General features: G+C 44.6%; 1 protein-coding gene across 6 annotated transcripts in view; it reads right to left on the bottom strand.

The window, feature by feature from the left end:
* The window catches only part of MAP4K3 (mitogen-activated protein kinase kinase kinase kinase 3), a 74,861-nt gene extending 60,947 nt beyond the window's left edge, over window positions 1-13,914 (bottom strand). For 4 of the 6 annotated variants that reach the window (XM_051792990.1, XM_051792991.1, XM_051792992.1 and 1 more), the window contains exons 1-3: window positions 13,695-13,909; window positions 4,922-4,979; window positions 2,000-2,090 (exon numbers count right to left, since the gene is read on the bottom strand). In XM_051792990.1, the coding sequence (XP_051648950.1) occupies window positions 2,000-2,090; window positions 4,922-4,979; window positions 13,695-13,805 (260 nt within the window). In that variant the 5' untranslated portion in view covers window positions 13,806-13,909. Of the gene's footprint in view, window positions 1-1,999; window positions 2,091-4,921; window positions 4,980-13,694 lie in introns of those variants that run through there. The other 2 variants (XM_051792993.1, XM_051792995.1) reach the window with 2 other exon arrangements.
* Window positions 13,915-18,375: the final 4,461 nt, after the last annotated feature.

Raw genomic sequence — 18,375 nt, 5'->3', positions numbered from 1 at the left:
CTTCCTTACAAACCCTGGTCTTGGGTTTCCTGCATTCATAAGGCTCTGTTAGAACAGCTGAGACATTTGTGGAAGTGTTTTGCAAAGCAATGATGTAAAGTGCTGAGCTTATCTCCTGAGCTGCAAATTTTAGGAATTTCTCACCAGCAGGTAACAGCTAGAATAGCTGCTGTTCCAAGGAAGAACTGTCTTTCTTGGATGTTCTCCCCATTCACATCTATAGTCTACACAGCCCTCAAAGCTACACCCCATCTGCTTCCTCTATGGGTGAGAAAGGTACTATGCAAACATTACAGAAGTTTTAAGCAATAGAGTTCCCTGGCTGTTAATTGCATACATTTCTAGAGGTTAATTAAAGCATTGCTTGAAATAATATTAAGGCTTTCCACTGAAATAACTGATGAAAGACACAGAAGCAATGTGACTACCTGTGAAAGAAAACAGAATTAGCAGGGGAACGTGAGTGAGAAAGAAGCACTGAAAAGACATACACCTCCAAGTCCCTCATTTGCTTCCTACAATGATGCAGGACTCAAACAGGGATACTTTTGGGGGCACTGAGTTCATGAAAGCCACTCTTTCCCATGTGGCTGCATCCTGTTTGATGCCAACAGCAGCAGCAGTGTGGAAGTGGGAAGAAGCCAGAACAATCTCAGCAGCCTTGGGACAGCAGCAGAGCACCCACAAAGTAAGAGACATGAAGCAGATAAGTGCGGTAAATTCACACTTTTGCTTACTGGGCATTAACTTCCCAGTGTGCAAAAGCCCTACAGAAAAGAAAAAAAAGAACGTAAGAGGATCAGAAGAGACGACTTCATCTCTAATTCACTATCTAGCCTTTTATTACTGTGCCTAAGCACTCTGGGACAGGTGAAGATCATGTAACATCCAACATTAACACTGTACACAGTTGTCTATTTCTGCAGAACATATGGCAAGAGCAGCAAACAAAACAGACAGGACCAACAGTACCGTTTAGTGTCTGCAACTTCACACCTAGGCTAACAGGAACACAGAAATCCGACTGTCTGAAAAATCCTGACATGAACAGAAGAAATCCATGGGGAACAATATGCTGGCAAGTGGCAAGTAAAGGATGACAGTACTCTTCTATTGTTCTTACCATTGAAATATGCTTGGAAAACAAAAGGTCAGACACAAGAAGGTCTCTAAGACAGTGATGCAATTGCCCAGACAAAAGAGAAGCACTCCACCAATAAAGAGGAGGGAACCAAGCAAGAGAATAAGAGAGTGACAAAACACACAGGATATTTACCAAAACTTAATTCTGGGTCTACAAAGGTGTATTTTGGTACTCTGAGAAAAGAGGGAAACTTTTTTTTTAAGGAAAAAACACCCTCACCCTGAATACAGCACCAGGAGAAGAGGCACCATTTCAATATAAAAACGGTAAAGAAAGTTGAATGCAATAATAACATTTTTTCACAATCTATTTTCACATGAAATTTTAGAAAACCATCAGAAACAGCTTTTCATTAGCTATACTAAGCAATCTGCTCCTACTGTGACCAGTTAAAAGAAGCAGTTGTAAGACAACTGGATACATCTGTCAATGTTTCTACAATGCAAATAATTTCACCTCCAGAAACAAACATAAATGGAACCATCACATTCTGGTCAGAAGTTCATGTGTTAGACAAACAAGACATTCTACTGAAAAAGATTTAAAAGATATTATATACACAGACTCTTCATACTTGTCATACTTCTTAATTTTCCACTTACATATTATAGGTGTCAACTCATTTGCAAGGAAACACGACTACATGATCACTGAATGATTTTGCTAAGAGAAAAATTATTTATAGACATACACTGTAATAAACAGAACAGATTTTAAGGTAAATAAAAAAAAATATATATAAAATTGGATAATACTTATTTGGTAAACTGTGTTTTGCCTAAGTCACCTTTTAGACCTGTCCTTTACGAGGAGAGAGGTACACATTTTTAAGTGAGCAAAAGAAACAAACTGTACCTGAGATAGCTGCCAAAATAAGCAACAATGTTCGGATGTTTACAGTCTTTCATCATAATGATTTCCTGCTGCACAACAGCAAAATCTTCTCCTGAAAAGCAGAATGACGATTGGCCTCGGTTATACTCACATCTTAACTTTCAGGACATGTTTATAAAACAAACATTCTGAGTAATTAAGACTATCTGCAATTTTCACAGATCTATAAATTAGCTGTAAATCAGTATTTACTAGCAATAAGTAACTATATTCTCCTGGGACAGATGGAACTCATGTCTGCTGACACCTGTTATAACATTGGCCATAGCTCTTTCTAAAGTCCTTATTCTCCCTGAAACCCCTCTGTGTGCATCTGCATATGCCCTGCCAATAGCCTGGGTTCTTAAAAACACAACAAAACTTTGCTATTTTTGGCCATATGCCCAATACCCATTAGCTCATCTTCCTGAGCAAAAAAACCCAGTCTCTAGTAGGCTGCTGCTGCAACTTTTCAGCAGACTCGGCAAGAATGTAAATTTATGGCCTGCGCATAACTTACGTCCAAATAAAACACTGACATAGGTGCAGGATTCACCTGTCTCACTATTCGGTACCATGGTTGTCCTGGTCTTCCTATAAAAGTTTCTTACTGGATGTGTACATTGAGAAAATCATGCATGAAACTGAAAACACAACTGAGACGATTTTATTTTGGTAGTGTTATTTCATATGCAACTTAAAGAAGGCAAGAAAACCATCAAAAGCAAGAGAATGATGGTAACAGATATTTGACAGCCTTCTTAATTTCTAATTTTCTTAAATAAATGCGTGTCATGTGTTCTTTGTAGTTCAGTCTCTTACACTGGGACTCCTCTGAAATTTCTTTAGCCATAAGGGCAAATTAGAGTTAGTCTGGTGTGTTATTTTGAAATAAGTTCTTCTGAAGTTTCTTTAGTTAGACACATATAGTAGACAAAATCCAATTCATTTCTACCAGCCTCAAGGCCTTTATCGGTGGAACAAGCCTGAAGGCCTAAAATAACCATTTAACTCCATGAATAACTTGAGACACCTAAACAAGCTGAAAACACAGGAACATTCAAAGTCGACTCCTTTTAGCACCCTGCTGTGGTGCACCTGAGCATAACTTAAACTGGAAACCAAAGTGATTGTCTAAAAACCTGAATATAGACACTAAGCTCCTATGTATCGTCACAGTCCAAAAGTCAATTTTCAAATATGACTGTTAATAAATTTCAAAAGAAAAACAATAAATTCCAATGGAACTGGTCAATCTATGACCTAAGAAAATATGTTTTAAGTTTCTCCCAGTATATTAACATACTCATGACCTATCAACTGGGTTATTTATAACCACAAAGGTGATGTTTCTGTGTATTTTATTTAACTAATAGCAAATTTCAAATCATAAGCTGAAAGTTAACATCTATGTGTATTGTTGACAGTTTGCTATATCCTGGCTAGACTTTTAAACATACAGACACTAAAGAACAGATAAATTGTTTTCACATACAGACAGGTATCCCTGTGAAAGGACGTGATTCCCTCAGTATTTGACCAGTGTTTTCATTGCATTCAAAATGAAAGCAGCATAAATCCTTCACACTCTCCCCAGTCTGCAAAACTTCCAAAGAAAGCCAGTGCCATGGTTCTAGAATGTGGTCACTGCCTGTCTGAAGTTCTCAGTCAAGCCTCCATCACAACTGACAGTGACAACTACAGAGAGAAACCAAGCTTAGTGAGCAAACAGAGGGCAGCTACAGCACGTTCTCTGTGCACCACTCAGGTGTCCAAAGGCTGCCAAAAATATTTAACTGCAAGGAGCCAGTTGTTCACCCCCTCACCACAGCATGAGGGCAAATTACCCTGCTGCAGCACATCCCTGGGCTCTGCCCACAGCTCAGGGAACGCACACAGTATGATTCTCATGCTCAGCTTAGCTGCACTGATAACCCATGTCATGCAAAGCCAATGACTCCAGCAAATGGGAACTGACACAAAAAAACAAAGAAGGAGAACTAGACAAGAGCATCTGAGACCACACTTTTCAGTTTGAGTAATAGAGGTGTGATGAATGTACACTTTTTGAACCACCTAGTAACAAACATACTGTCCGTACTGCATTTTTAAATGTGCATGCACTGCAAAAACTCTTCTAATCAATTCCAGAATTTTAAGAAAAGAGAAAAAAACCTGTACCTTCTTTCCCTTCTTGCATACATACACCTTAAGGATCAAAACATGTAATTAAAATACCACACACACACACACACAATACTAAATCTGGAAATGGAACACTGAAAGTTAGAAGTTGAACAAAAAGTCTGGATATTTTACTCCCCAGATTACTGTCCTCCTGTTCAACAAGCCTGTTATTAACAGAACAGCACTTCCAGGCTGAGAACTGATCGGTAGGGCACATGTACTTTGTGAAATCACAACAGAAGCAGAGTTAAAGCATAAATCTAGCAGATAGTGAAGACCTAATCATAGTCTCCAAATTTCCGGAAATGTACTCAACTCCCAGATACTAATGTTCAGCTATTATTTCACCCTTCTTTTTATTTTTCTTCCTCTACTCTTTTTCCTGATGAGTTCTTTTCTGCCTTGCTGTCTTCCACGTTTCTTTTGTTCTAGAAGTTTCTATATCACATGGATTAAAAACTTATTACTTAAGGCAGAAAAACCCACAACTCTCACTGAAATTTCAATCAGCTTTCATTTCACTGTTCTTTGACTACATTTTTCCTCTCACATCTTGCTTGTCATGATTGCTATTTTTTTAGAACAGTGTATTCCTACAGCAAAATGTAACAATTACCCCTTCTTTCAATAAGTGGACTACATTGATTTTGTATGATTCTTATCTTAAGCACAAAAATATTTAGTTTTTGTGGTGTATTACAACTAAGAGACACTTACCTGGTTCTAGTTTTATTACTTTAATTGCTGCTAGCTCACCCGTGTTGACATTTCGAGCCTATAAAAACAAACAAAAAAAGGAATATTTAGAGAGCAGAACACAGTAACCAGCTCTGCATTCTCAACTTGATGTTCTCTGACAACACGTAGTCAAAAAGCAGCTGAGAAACACAAGGATTGAACAAAGAGAAACCACTTGTTGGGGAACACTAGACAGCTAATTTGTACTGAGAGCTGAAGCTTTAGTCTGCTCAGGAAATTACAATGCCACACAACACTCCTAAGTTATGCAAGTCCTTGACCACGCTGTGCTTCCGTATTAAAATCTATAAACAAACCAACCACTGAGAGACTGACTGGAAAGCAGGTCTAACACTCACGGGTCTCACAGCAGGCAACTGAGGCCCAAGGGGCACCAAGGGCTGTGCCCTGCAGTATGTGACCTCTTCCAAGACTCCCACCAGAGCAGTGTAACACTTCCTGAGGATTTCACTACATGCCCCTTGGTCCTTACTCTCTGCCAGTAACAGCATCTTCCCCTTGATGCAAGGGTGCAAAAAGGCAAGCCAGCAACTAAGGAGTTAGGAAGTATTCCCCTCGAAGCGTTCCCCTTGGATACAAAGCAGCTCTGAGGCCAACTGCAGCAGCAATGACTCAGGATCTTCACTGCATTTTGTACAGGGCTCTGTCCTGCTAAGGCCTCCTTTCTACTGAGCAACCAAGGAAGTTATATTTTTAAAAAGCCATTAAGAAGCAACTTAAATTATTATAATTATGATTTCTCTTCTACAACTGTTGCATTTGACTTCTAATTGAAAACCGAGAAGCCATTTGCCCAGTGCTTTCAGATACTTCTGTGCCCCTGCACCCAGCCATGAGGAGTAGGCAGCAAAGCTGCTTCCCAGCACTCAAGCAGCAGCTCCTGAAGGATGCCCAGTTACAGCCTCTTCTCTCCCCAAGGGAGGCTTGTTACCCATAGCTGCACTGCACTGGACCACCACTGCAGAATGCCATGCCCCCTCCAGCCCTTACACAGGGCACAGAGGGGGACACCAGGCCTGCTTTTCCAAAGGCCAGAATTACAGAACTTACAGATGTAGCTTTTAAGCTGCTAATGGTTTCATTTAAGTCATTGTAGGAACTCAAGAACTCACACCCTTTACTGACTGGCCATGAGACTCACCAAACACCTTTAAGGTACTGATTCTTTACATGGCTGCTTGAGATGTTGTTGTGGAACCACAAATAGAGGGAAAAATACTGCTAAGACTATAAAAAGTAACCAAATAAATGCAGTGAGTATTCCTGTGTTTAGAGATCTACTCAGCTCATTCCTAGCACAGCTGATCTCAAACCTCTCACTATTCTTTGGTGCAGCAATGCTTTGCTGCAATACTGGGAAGTACCAGCATTTCCAATAATTTGCAGGTTGAGGGTTAGTGATAGATTCTGAGACCAATGAGAATATTGTAAAAGCCAAAGAGTAGTCCCAACCTGATTGACAGTGGAAAAACCAGTTAAAAAATAAATTTTGTCTAACAGCCTTCCCTGTAAGTCATAATTTGCCCACCCCACCGATGGCAGCAATTAATCATTGGTGGAAAAAAGACATTAAGAAAAGGAGTTCCTTTTATCTGTACCAGAGAATCAAGGCAACACATGAGGAAGTGGCACCACTGAAGCATGAGCTAGGATTTTTACTCCACATTTCTTTTCTGAACACGTAGCATGAAACAAACACACAGGCAAAATGTTCATGAATCAAACAAACATCAGAATTTTTTAACCTCCAAGATAAACAAGAAAAACTACTGAAACTTTAACAAAGACCTGTGATCCTCAGGGAGTGTTGTTAATACTTACAGACTTGCTTCAGGGCAATTTGTACTAATAAGATAATCAATGAGACACAACTAGCGGATACAAATGGAGAGATCCTGAACTTACACATCCTGAGCACAGCTGCAACATGCAAGTCAAGATGGAAAAATTTCACAGGCCTCAGGGACATTTTTTTGGTTTTATTTATTTTTAACAATACTGTGTCCAACTGTCAGTAATTTGTTTCTGTGACTGTGGCTTCATAGGTCACTACGTTCTGTGACAAAAAAGCAAGATAGAAGGTGAGCATGAGCTAGTGACAATTTCAATCTAAATTTGACTAAAGCATGTAAGATACTCAACACAAGTCTTATGTGGTGGTGGTGCTCAAAAGAAACTATCACTAGTAGACAGGCAAATCTATAGATACATCAGAAGCAAGACATGTAGAATGCCAACCAAAGAAACAGTCCAAGCATCTGGCAGCCTTGTCAAATCTGCACTCCCCAACACCTCAGGGCTGATTCAGCACCCTCCCATTGCAATGGGAGTTCATCTTCAACGTCATGTTTTCAAAAACTCTTCAAACTGTCGTCAGGGAAGAAAAATTGTTGTGTCTTTTCACCTTCAGATTAGGCATTTCTTCCTTTCTTCAGCACCAGCAGCAGTGGGACTCTTTGGCCAGCTGGTGATTCTCTGGACCACTATCTGCTTGAGCTTATGAAAGCCAAAAAGGAGGAACAAAACCTGATTTAATGCAGGTCACCAACACTAGGCCACCCACTGCTTCAGGGCGTAGATTAAGAAGACAGGACTCCAAGTCAAGAATCCGATTAAGTTATAACTTTGCGTCCTGTTCCATTTGGGTTATCAGCACTGAAGGTGTTGTCAAGAGTAGGAATATGAATGGCCTTTGTTAATCTGAGTATATAAAAATATTATGCTAATTGTAGGCACACAAGGGTTCCTTGTAAAGGCTAAGAATGAGAATGAGGTGCCTGTGACAGGTTTTACTAGATCTCAAATACCTTTGAAATCATCAGTTGTGAAACAATTACTCATCTGAGCTCACACGAATGAGTGACTGAGAATGACTGAAGTACATAGGGTTTTCAACACCTGTTGGAGCTGGTTCCAACTCTGAATTTGGGGGTGCTTGCATACATACCACACAGCACTTCAGGATGGGGAAGACACCGCCTTGGGTTTTTATATAGGAAAAATCACACCAATCGTTTATGGGGTTTGAGACTGGAGAATCAATAAGTAGTAGGTGGGTAAAGAACAATTTCAAACAAGTACTTTTGAGCCCAAAAACGCAACCAAAATTTTGAAGAGGCTCACGTACAAAAACTTATATTCATTTTTTGCTTCCACTTGCACTGTAAGTACTCTAACTCCCAGCCTTTGTGATATTGAGGTTTACAGCATCCATCCCTGTTTCCAGGAGCAGGATCCTTCAACCACTTCCTTCAAATGCATATTTCACTATCTCAATGGGAATGCATTACCCAGGCTTTCTAGAGGTAAAGATTAGCCCACAATGCCTGCATCTACATGCAGGTACTTTATTAAATGTGTAGACTGTTTATATACAGTGTGTGCTCTAAAAAATGACAGAAGAATCCTAATTCTATCAGCAGCTAAAAGAACTATACTCTTCCAGAGATCTAGATTGCCATCTGGGGAGAAGTTTCAAAAATTCTACCAACTGTGAAGTCAACTGAAGAGGCACTGCAAAATTAAACAGGAAATAATTACTAGTATCTCTGTAACAACAGCAGGATGACAGATAAAAATGTTATATAAAAAACTGCTACCAAGCAGAAATAAAAGCTAAAAAAAACGTCAGGCTTTATTGTTACTCTATTTGCAAAAATTAATTAACAAAAATGCTTCAGAATTGTAAAGACCTTACTACTCTGAAATGGAGAACCAAAGAGGCACAGATTGAGGCAGTACTCTGATGTGCTCTAATTGGGAAACATCAGTCAAGCAAAAGATGTGCAAATGGTGTGTGCCTGAGCAGGAGAGGAAAGAAAAAAAAAGGAGGAGGAAGGATAGTATTTAGCACTGCCCCTAATATATTCCACTTCATAAGAAGGAGACATCTGTGCAGCTGAACAAGTAGAGATGTAAAATCCGAGGAGATAAATCTCGACAAGTTTATAACTGTCCTTCAAATGGAAACTGATAATATAAAGCATATAATGCTGCAACAAAAACTAAGTCAAAAAGCAAAGTAAGACAGCAACAACAAGGGCTTTGGTTTTGACCACTTCCTGTGTGAACTGTTGAACAAAATGATTTCTAAACAAGTTACTACTTCATGGGATAACTGGTTCCAGGGTACAAACAGGCTTCCTGAGCCTGATTAGCTCTGCTCTTCAGGAAAACACACCCAAGCAACTCCCCAGTCCTCTTGCTTCCAGCCCTACAGTCCTTCTCTTCAGCCTCTCTCAAACCCTCAGAACTCCCCTGCCTAAAAATAGTTAGCTTCCAACATTCTGGTAGAAAGTGCGATACCACAATCCAACAGTGTGATAATTTTAGAAAGCAAAGCTTTGATAAAGCTGATGTTAAACAAAAGGATCTGAAACTAAGAAAAACAAAAATCTCTGTGCAAAGCAACCACAGTCCCAGAAACTAGGCCTTGTAGTACTTTTTCAGTGTAGTAAAAATGGGATGGCAAAACATCCACCTCCCTCCCTGTCTACCTGACAAGTTTCAAAAGCCAATTAACGCTGAATAGACAGAGCCTTCAAAACAGATATTTACTCCTAACAAAGTCATAAAAAGCTTCAAAAGCTGTAATGTCAATCAGGAAGAAAGGAAGACTAAAATGTCTATCCAAAAGCACACAACTGAAAGGCACAGCTTCAATATTTCAGAAGTAGCAAACTGCAGAAGAATCACCTCTGGATCACTCCAGGAAAGAGGACCAAGGGCACACACATGCAGAGAAGAGATTTGTGTGTAGGACACTGCAAAACAGAAGTTCATCAAGATTCGGGTTCATCTGACCTGGACACGTTCTCTTCCAGCAGCACATAGAAGCTCTATCAGCAACCAGACTCTGAAACACGGATGGCAGCAGAAAGCAGTAACAGTCACCAGGTGTTTCCCAGACATACTCACAGAATCTTAAGTTTTCATCATGAAGCAGTTGAGCTGGTGGATACATGACTTCCCTCACCAAAACCAACTTCCCTGCCAAAGGGCTGGGAAATGGAAAAATCAGGCTTTTCTTTTTTAAAAATAAGACCTCAAGCAAAGTGCGACCCACTGAGTTCTGTGTCTTCATTTGTTATCTGGCCGAAGCCATAAATGCCAAAAAGAACTGAAATAAGGCAGACATGGCATAACCCTTGCAGGAACAACAATCTCACTAATTGTCACAGCTGTTTGAATTTCATTAAAGGGGAAAGTAAAAGAAGAGCCTTTCTTTTAGTAAGGTGCTGAAAATCTTTGGAAGGGTCCACCCGCACAAGACGAATGACCTCTGAGATGGCAAATAAAGTTCAACCTTTATTAAACCAAAGCAACATCTTTTTTTTCAAGATATGCTGTGATAGAAATTTACCACATGAACAAAAGCAATGGACCTACAATCACCTCAGAATATACTTCCAAACTCTGTGCAATTGTTACCAAAACCAAAGGTATTGGAATGGGGACAAACAGGAAACATCATAATATGGTGTCTGCCAGAAAACCCCGTGCAGCACTTGTAATCCAAACTTTAAAAGAATGTCACAACTTACAGAGAGCTTGGAACTAAGAATGGCAACTTTTAAGAGACAGAAAAGCCTTCTTAAATGAGAGAAGGATAAATGCAGAACAAACAAAATTAAGCAGCTACCTCATTAAAGTCTAGGAATATTTCCTGCAACGGAGCACGACTGGACAGTATCCCTGTTTCACAGCCAATAAATCATAACTCTTCTTTCACACTTTGGTGACCACCTTTCACAATTAAATTCTTTGGAACAGTGAAATACAGAAGCACAAAAGACAGATATTACCTGCACAGCAATATAATTAAAGAGATACATGAAGAACTAAGCAATTCAGATAACACTTCACCTCCTACAACAAATTTGCACCAGTGTTAATTAGAATATATACATACTGTTGACTGTGGATATTTGATAGAGAGCTAATGGCATGAACAAGTTATCCATTACCTTTCTTGTGATGAATCCATTATCATTTGCTCCAAGGCTCTCTGAAAGCTGAACTTCGGTGGGAGTGCAGATAATTGTAAAAATACTGTCTCGAGCCAAAAATCCCACACTGGTGTGTGAGTGTAAGAGCAGGACTCATGGCAGCAAGGTTGTATCCATCTGACCCATACCCTCCCTCTCTTCCAATCTCTGTAGCTCAGTCCACACCACCAGCTCTTATGTCAAATTCAATAAGCTTCAAAATAGAGACTCTGCTTCCCTTCTTTTTAATAATTAATTTTTTTAAAAACAAAACAAACATTGAAACCATGTCCTGTTATAGCTCAGTTCAACTAAAACGGAGTAAGGGAAGTAGATGCCAGTCTGGTCTGCATTCAGCTCCTCAATGCTTTGCCAGGAAAGCAGGTTACAGAAGAGTCAGTATTTAGCAAGACTGTCAGCTTATTAGCAATAATCCCTACCCGCTAACAGCAGAAACACCTCCCTTCACAGCTCTCCCTGCTAAGGGGGGAAACCCACAAATTACAGCCTGAAGATACCCAAGTGTGTCGAGTGCTTGGAAGCACTCTGCTGAAATCCCACCACTGATGAGCTCCATCACCTCATGGTTGATTTCAACTTCACACAATTATTTCATCAACCACAAAGTTCACCTACAGGTGACAGGATGAAGGCAAATGAAAGAGGCTTTACGAAACCCCAAATACAAGATAAAGCCTAAGTTCACATGTTGATGACAGTTCAGACTATATTACTACTTTGCCACATTAAAAGTAACCAGCTTTCATTGTTATTTTTGGGCTACTTTCATGCTCCACCTTGAAGACACCTTGGGCAAGACCTTGCCTCAAAATGAAACAGGCAATAATCCACACAGGAAAAAAGCACCTCTCATTTTCCCTACACTGTCCGCAACCTAATCAGAAAGCACTTACCTCCCATCTAGAAGAAATAATTATAATACCAGCCTAGTGTGTCCTGGTATATCACCTAGCCCTGGTATATCACCACCTATCTCGGCTGCCACAGGCAGATTGCAAACATTAGCAAATCCACTCTGGGGGGGGAGAGAACTTCTGTGCCTCAAAGGAAGAAGAATCACAAGCAGTGCCAAACACTGGCCACTCATAGAGCACCAAACTGAAGGCTACTGCAATGTCAGTATGATAATCATCAAGAAAACCTTCACGAATCCAATTAAACTTAATAGGTTTCAGATACACATTTAGATATATAGTGCATATGTAAGTGTATTGCAGACTCTATGGTTAGACGTAACGTCCTTAAAATTAAACCATAAAGACTTGGTTAATTCATATCCATCAAAATCACATAGAGAGCACGGAAAAAATCTGATTGACAAGCTATCGCAGAGTCAACGTCACAGTTAAAAACTGCACAGAAAGAGACAAGCACATAAAGGCACACAGAGGAACAGTGTGCAGAAAAGCAAAAACCCAGAGCACAAGGTAACTAGGCTTGGACAAGTACAACATTAGCACGGTACACAAACACACCAAGAAAGCTGGCAAGGTGGGGCAAGCAACACAAAACCCCCTTTCAATTAAACAATTAATAAAGCAGGGTGTTAGCACACTAAGAGTGCAATAACAAGAGGATTTAGGTCTGAAACTTCCATAACATTTAAGCAAGATGAGATTAAACGAAAATCACCCCAACCCAAACAAGACTTCATTCTAGGCACATTCACTCCGAGTGAAAGGCAGCACCAGCACCAGTTCTGTGCACCTCAAATTGTGGAATGGCTCTACATGTTTCCCTACAGTCCTGCCTACCAGTACAAGTTTCCTCAGACACATGTGTACACCCACTGATGACAAAAACAGGTCAGAAGATGCTTGGAAAGCACACAGTTCAAGCAATGCTTCCACCAGGCTGCACACGACAAACTTCAGTTCTTCCCTCTGCTCCAAGACCAATCAGGAGCAGGTAACAACCAGGGTCATCCTACCCCAGGGAGAGAACGTCACATCCCAACAGGCAAGGATTCAACTGGATACACAAATAAGAGCATACACTGCAAAGTGGGGAAAAATGTCAAAGTACATTATAAAGTCCCCTAAACCCAAAATTTATGTTCAGCTGCTTTTGCCTTAGCTTTGATTTTCCTACGTTTGCCTAAGTTAGGACAGAACCCTGAAAGACTGACCCTAACCACATCAGTTTGCCCTCGGACCGCCCAGCCTCACGTTTCACACCGACACAAGCACAACACACCGGTATCGCATCCAAGACAGCGGCGGGAGCAGTAGCCGGGACGGAGGGCCCCGTTCGCCTTCAGGCACACGACTTCAAGTGGCATTTGGGGCTGGAACCGAGTGACCAAGCTTCCCACACCCCTACAGCCCCCGGCCCGCTCTGGAAGGGACCAGACCCCCAAGCTCCGCCCGAGCCGGCACCAGCAGCAGCGGCCGGGGCCGGCATACAGGAGCAGCGGCCAGAGCGGCTGCGGGGCGGCTCCAGGGCCGCCGGAACAGCGCCAGTCCCGCACACACCCGCACCTGCCCGGCTAGGACACGGCCGGGTGGGGGCAGCGGCGGCCGGGCCGGGGCTGGGGGCAGACCCCGACGGAGGGGGGGCGGCCTCGCTGCCCTGGGGAGGGCCAGGGGACGCCGCTGCGCGACGGAACTCCCCCCTCCCCAGATTTTGAAGGAGGAGGCCGGCCAGGCTGCGTGACATGGGAACTCTGGGGACAGAGAGGGACAGAGGCGATCCCCCCCGCCGGGCCGCGGCGCTGCGCCCACCTTGTAGACGTCGCCGTAGGTGCCGCTGCCGATGCGCTGGATGAGCTCGAAGTCCTCCTGAGGGTTGCGCCGGGACAGGTCGCACACCCTCCCGCCCCCGCCGCCGCTCATGGTGCCGTCGGACGCCCCGCTCGGCCGCGACCCCCCGGGCCCGGGGCCGGGGGAGGAGGCGCGGAGCGAACGCGACGACACCGAGCGCTCACCGCCCCCCCGCCGCCCGCCCCGACAACATGGCGCCCGCCGCCGCACCGCGCACGCGCGGGACAGCGCCCGCCCCCTCCACCCCCCTTTCTCCGGAGACACCCCCGCGCCTGCGCGCCAGGAGCAGGGCCAGGTGGGGTGTCCTGCGCGTGCGCGGGGCCCGCGAGGCCGCGGGTTCGGGACCGGCCGGCGCTGACCTCGGCCCGGGAAACCAGCACATCCTCCCCCAGGGCACCGCCGGCTTCCTCCGCAGCCGCGGTCCTGGAATGGGAGCCGCGGTCCCTGTGCAGACCCCGCGGGCGCAGCGCCGAGGACCCGCCAATTCCCCAGACCCGGTACCCGCAGCCGGAGGCCAGGGACACCGCGGCGCTGTCCCCGTGCACCAGGGACCGATCACCTCCCTGGCCCTGGTGTCCATCCCCGGCTCTCCAGCTTGGGACGCGGCGTTTGCCCGCGCCTGGGTGCGTGGGAGCCCAGCGCTCCCCGTCCCGGTGCACAAAACTGGGACCCAGCCACTTGTGAAGTAAGATCCAACACGCAGGTGTACCCCCGAAATGCCAGGCAGTGTGAGGATTGCAGGAAAACTTGTTTCCAAAGTCATGAACACTGGACTTAAAAGAACATTAATCCTGTTCAAACACTAGGCCTGAGGAAAGATGCGCCCCCTGCTCTTCTCAGGGCTTGTATAATTTCTGGCCCCCCTCTGCGGGGCTTCCACATGTCTGTGGACTTACCTTTTTCTCATGTCAAGGAGCGTTTCTCTTGAATGCAGGAGGAGAAAACATCTAAAACTCTCTCTGGGGAAAGACATGTCTTCTAGGCAGGAAAACTTTCTTAAGCAAAAAGCCCTAATATCCTTGAAGTAAAATATTCCGGAAAGGGTCTTCTACCCTTACACCACAGTAATCCTAGCATTGTCCAGTTGCCTGCAGCCTCCAGTGGTGGATCCTGCGGGAAATCCCGGGGCCCTTGCTGGCTCCTGGGAGGTGTCTGCCTTTCCCCAGCAGGACACAGGAAGCACACATTATGGATGTCCCCACATCTGCACCATGCTGTGCATCTGCCAGTCCCCTGCACACTGGCACAGTCTCTGCACACCCATCCAATGCCCTCTGGTTGGGCAACATCTTCCTCTCATCTGTGGGACGGTTTCCTCTTATTTCGTAACTTTTTGGAGCATTGTGCACACCCCCACGAGATGCAGCATATGCCCTCTCTCGTCTTATACTAATGCTGCCAGTGTATAGACTTTCAGTCCCATCTTGCACACAGGTTTCCAGCACAGAGGAGGCATGTGGGTTCCTGCTCCATCCCTGTCTGTGCTTCCCACCCGCTCTGTACAGGGAACAAGCACCAGACAGCTGTGGGAACCCTTCTCTCCAGATGCATGGCCTCTGAAGTTATGTGGTGAGTGGGTCCTGGAGCACTTCTTGGGCTCTGTGCCAGTGAACTAGCCAGAGCTTTTCCTGCCCCATTTCTGCTGCCAGTGACTGATGGGTGAAACAAACAGAGTGGGGTGAGGGGGGAGCTTTAGGCATGAAAATGCACCGTCTGCTTGCTGCCCCTGCCTGCCTTGCCAAAGATGTTGTTGTGGGTTCTTTCCTCTCCGCTGAGAAGGTGTGTTGGGACAGGGGGCTGGGCATTGCCCCATTTCAATGTGTGATTACCAGAGCAGAAAAGGAGCTGAGGAGCTTAAGCTCCAGCAGGGGATGCCTGTGAAATTGCATGTTGTTGGTCGGTGTGTTTGTCCCTCCAGCCACCCTGGGCCATGCATTCCTGTCCTTGGCTTTGTTTTTATGACCTTTGCTCTCACAAGCAAAATGGTCTCAAACCTGCCAGATTCAGATTGAGATTCAGGTGTCAGTAATGTTTCCTGGCACGTGACTGAGGTTTTTGGGGCACACTTTGCTGCTTTCTGCTGCGGAAGCACCGGCACAGGCAACAGGCACAGATTAGCTGGACAGAGTTCCTACAGATGCTCCAAGAGCCAATCCAGGGGGACTGGGCTCTGTGACAAGTTTAGGAGTAGCAGCAGCTCTGAGTGAGTTATAGAAGGAAATGCCAGAGAATTAGAGCTGTCCGGAAAGGCTAACAGACATCCTGCTGGGGAGAGCCGATAACCTTGTCGCCCTACTGCTCTTGCCTCTTCATTTCTATCTCATTAGAGGGGAACTGGGTTATAGTTGTTCCCATGTTATGTTCTTGCCAAGTTCTGCTTTGGTAGAGATGGTTATGAATGAAGCAAGCAGGATTTTTTTCCCCCTTAAATCTTGCTTTCTATCCATGGCAGCTGCCCACTCTTCCTCTGCTCTTCTAAAAACACCCTGGGAGCGTCTGTGTCCCTTCTCTTTGGTAAGGAGAAACAGATGGAGCTGTGAGATGTGCCTTCCACTACCTTCAGAAACAGGTCAGATCAAATTAGTGTCAGGCATAATTTGCTTTCCCAAAGCCTTGAGAAGACTTCTCTTGCTTTCTTTTTTTTCCTCCTATTCCTTAGCCATGGCTATGGTAGGACAGTCAAGCCATATGCTGCAAAGAGGCAGACTGGGCTCCTCTTCAACACCGCTCAGGAAGGTCAAATTAATTCAGTAAAACTGCATTTGGGTGTTAAATGTTATTATGAGAGTTCAGTCAATGCCAATTACTTTAAGAGTTCTGGTTCTTTCAGGGATCACAAGCCCCAGCTGCAGTCAGTGACACCCCACAGGAACAAAAAATATCCCGCTGAGGCTGGATGCCTTGTTGTTTCCAGCTGTGCTTATGACATCCTGTTGCTAAGGCTCCTGCTGCTGCTACTTAGATCCAAAATGCCACTTTGTGCTCTACAGCCCTAAATCCTGGCCACTGCTTGAAGTGGGAGCTCTGGTTCTTCAGCCATCATGTGTTGGCAGACTGCACATGGCTCCAGGTGACACCAAAGCAATTTGTCACAGTTGGAGACCTCTTCCCACCTCTCTGGCATCTTTCTGTGCCAGACTAAATGGCAAGGTGCTGCATATGCTGGTGCTGTGGAGGGAAGGTGGCCTGTCCCTTTCACTTATGGGATTGGAGCTGCTGTGAGAGGGAAGGTGTCCTTACAGGTGCCTGTTTGAGCCAGGTGGGACCAGACATGGAGGCAGACAAGTTCTTTCTGGAATGCTGAAGGCTGCCTTGGTCAAGGTAAGGACTGCACTTTTTGTCAGTCCTGGGGCAGGTTGGTTGTGCCCCAAAAGAAGTGTATGAAGGAAAGTATAAATTTAGAGGACCCAGTTGGCTCCAGATGTGGGAGGTCCACATACACAAGCCCCATACCCCTGTTGCAGTCACTCCTGATATCCAGAGGAAAGAGCTAAGCCTCACACTTTCAGGGGTGACTCTAAAACTGTAATAAAGTACATCCTGGACATTTTTCCCCTCCCCTCAAACATGAGGCTTTTAGGTTGTACTTCACAGAAAAAAAAGAAAATAAAACTTTCCAGCGTGATGTCAGCAATCTGAAGACTTGGCTTTTTCTATGCTTTCTTCCACTTTTAACAGCTCCCCAAAGCAGCTGTCCATTCCCCAGCCCCTCCTGACCTCAGACAGCATTTCCTTGGTACCACTTCCTTGCAGCATCTCATGTCTGCTCCTGTCTGTTCTGGAACAGCTTTTTGCTGTTTGCTTCCCATTCAGCTGAGCAAGCTCAGCTCCACTTTCTGAAGCACCCAGCACCCTTGCTCAAGAAGGGACACCCATGCAGGATGAGACCCTTTGCACTGTATGCCTGATTTATTTGTAAGCAGCTGCACTGCCTTTTAAGAGCCTTTTAGAGGAGCCACCTCTATGGTGTCACGCTGAAGATCAAGGTGCCAGCAGTGACAGCTCATGCTGGCATTTGCTCTGCAAAGAACACAGAAGGCAACAATGGCTTTTTTTAGCTAACTGGTGCCCCAGGGCAGCAATGGCTGCAGGGGCAAGGGAGGGCACATCCCCGTGGCATTTGCCAGATGGTGGCCCTTTGGGGATACCAGCTGGTGGTGCAGCATGTGGCAACTGGAATCCAGCCAGATCCCTGCACCACTTTTTCCTTTCTTTATTAACCCTGCTCCACTCTTGCAAAAACAAAGCCTGCGTGAGATCCACCCTAACTCCTGCCTCCTTCCCTCTCTGCTGCAAGTTCCATATTTCAGCCAGCACTGCCACTAAGAAATCAGGCTCCCATGTAATAGATAATGTTTTGTGAGTGCTGCTGGCCATTGGTGCATTGGCCATTGGTGCTGGTGTGTGGCAGTAAATCTGCAGTATATGAGAAAACTGTGGTTTAAACATGTTTCAAAATGGCTTTTTGTAGTCTCTTTGCTAACTCATGCTTTCTTCTTCCCAAGACCCCCCACGACAAGTGTTATCCCATGCAGGAATGTCCTGGGAAGATGTCCTAAGGTGTTCTCATTGGACCTTGTTAACCCCTTCCTGTGATTGGGTGTTCCTGTAAGCCCCTTGAGACTTCTAATTGATTACTCTG

Source organism: Manacus candei, unplaced genomic scaffold (assembly GCF_025592945.1).
Source record: "Manacus candei isolate 608988 ecotype Guabito, Panama unplaced genomic scaffold, ASM2559294v1 h1tg000035l, whole genome shotgun sequence".
Taxonomy (NCBI): domain Eukaryota; kingdom Metazoa; phylum Chordata; class Aves; order Passeriformes; family Pipridae; genus Manacus; species Manacus candei.
This window is presented reverse-complemented; position numbering and strand designations above follow the sequence as displayed.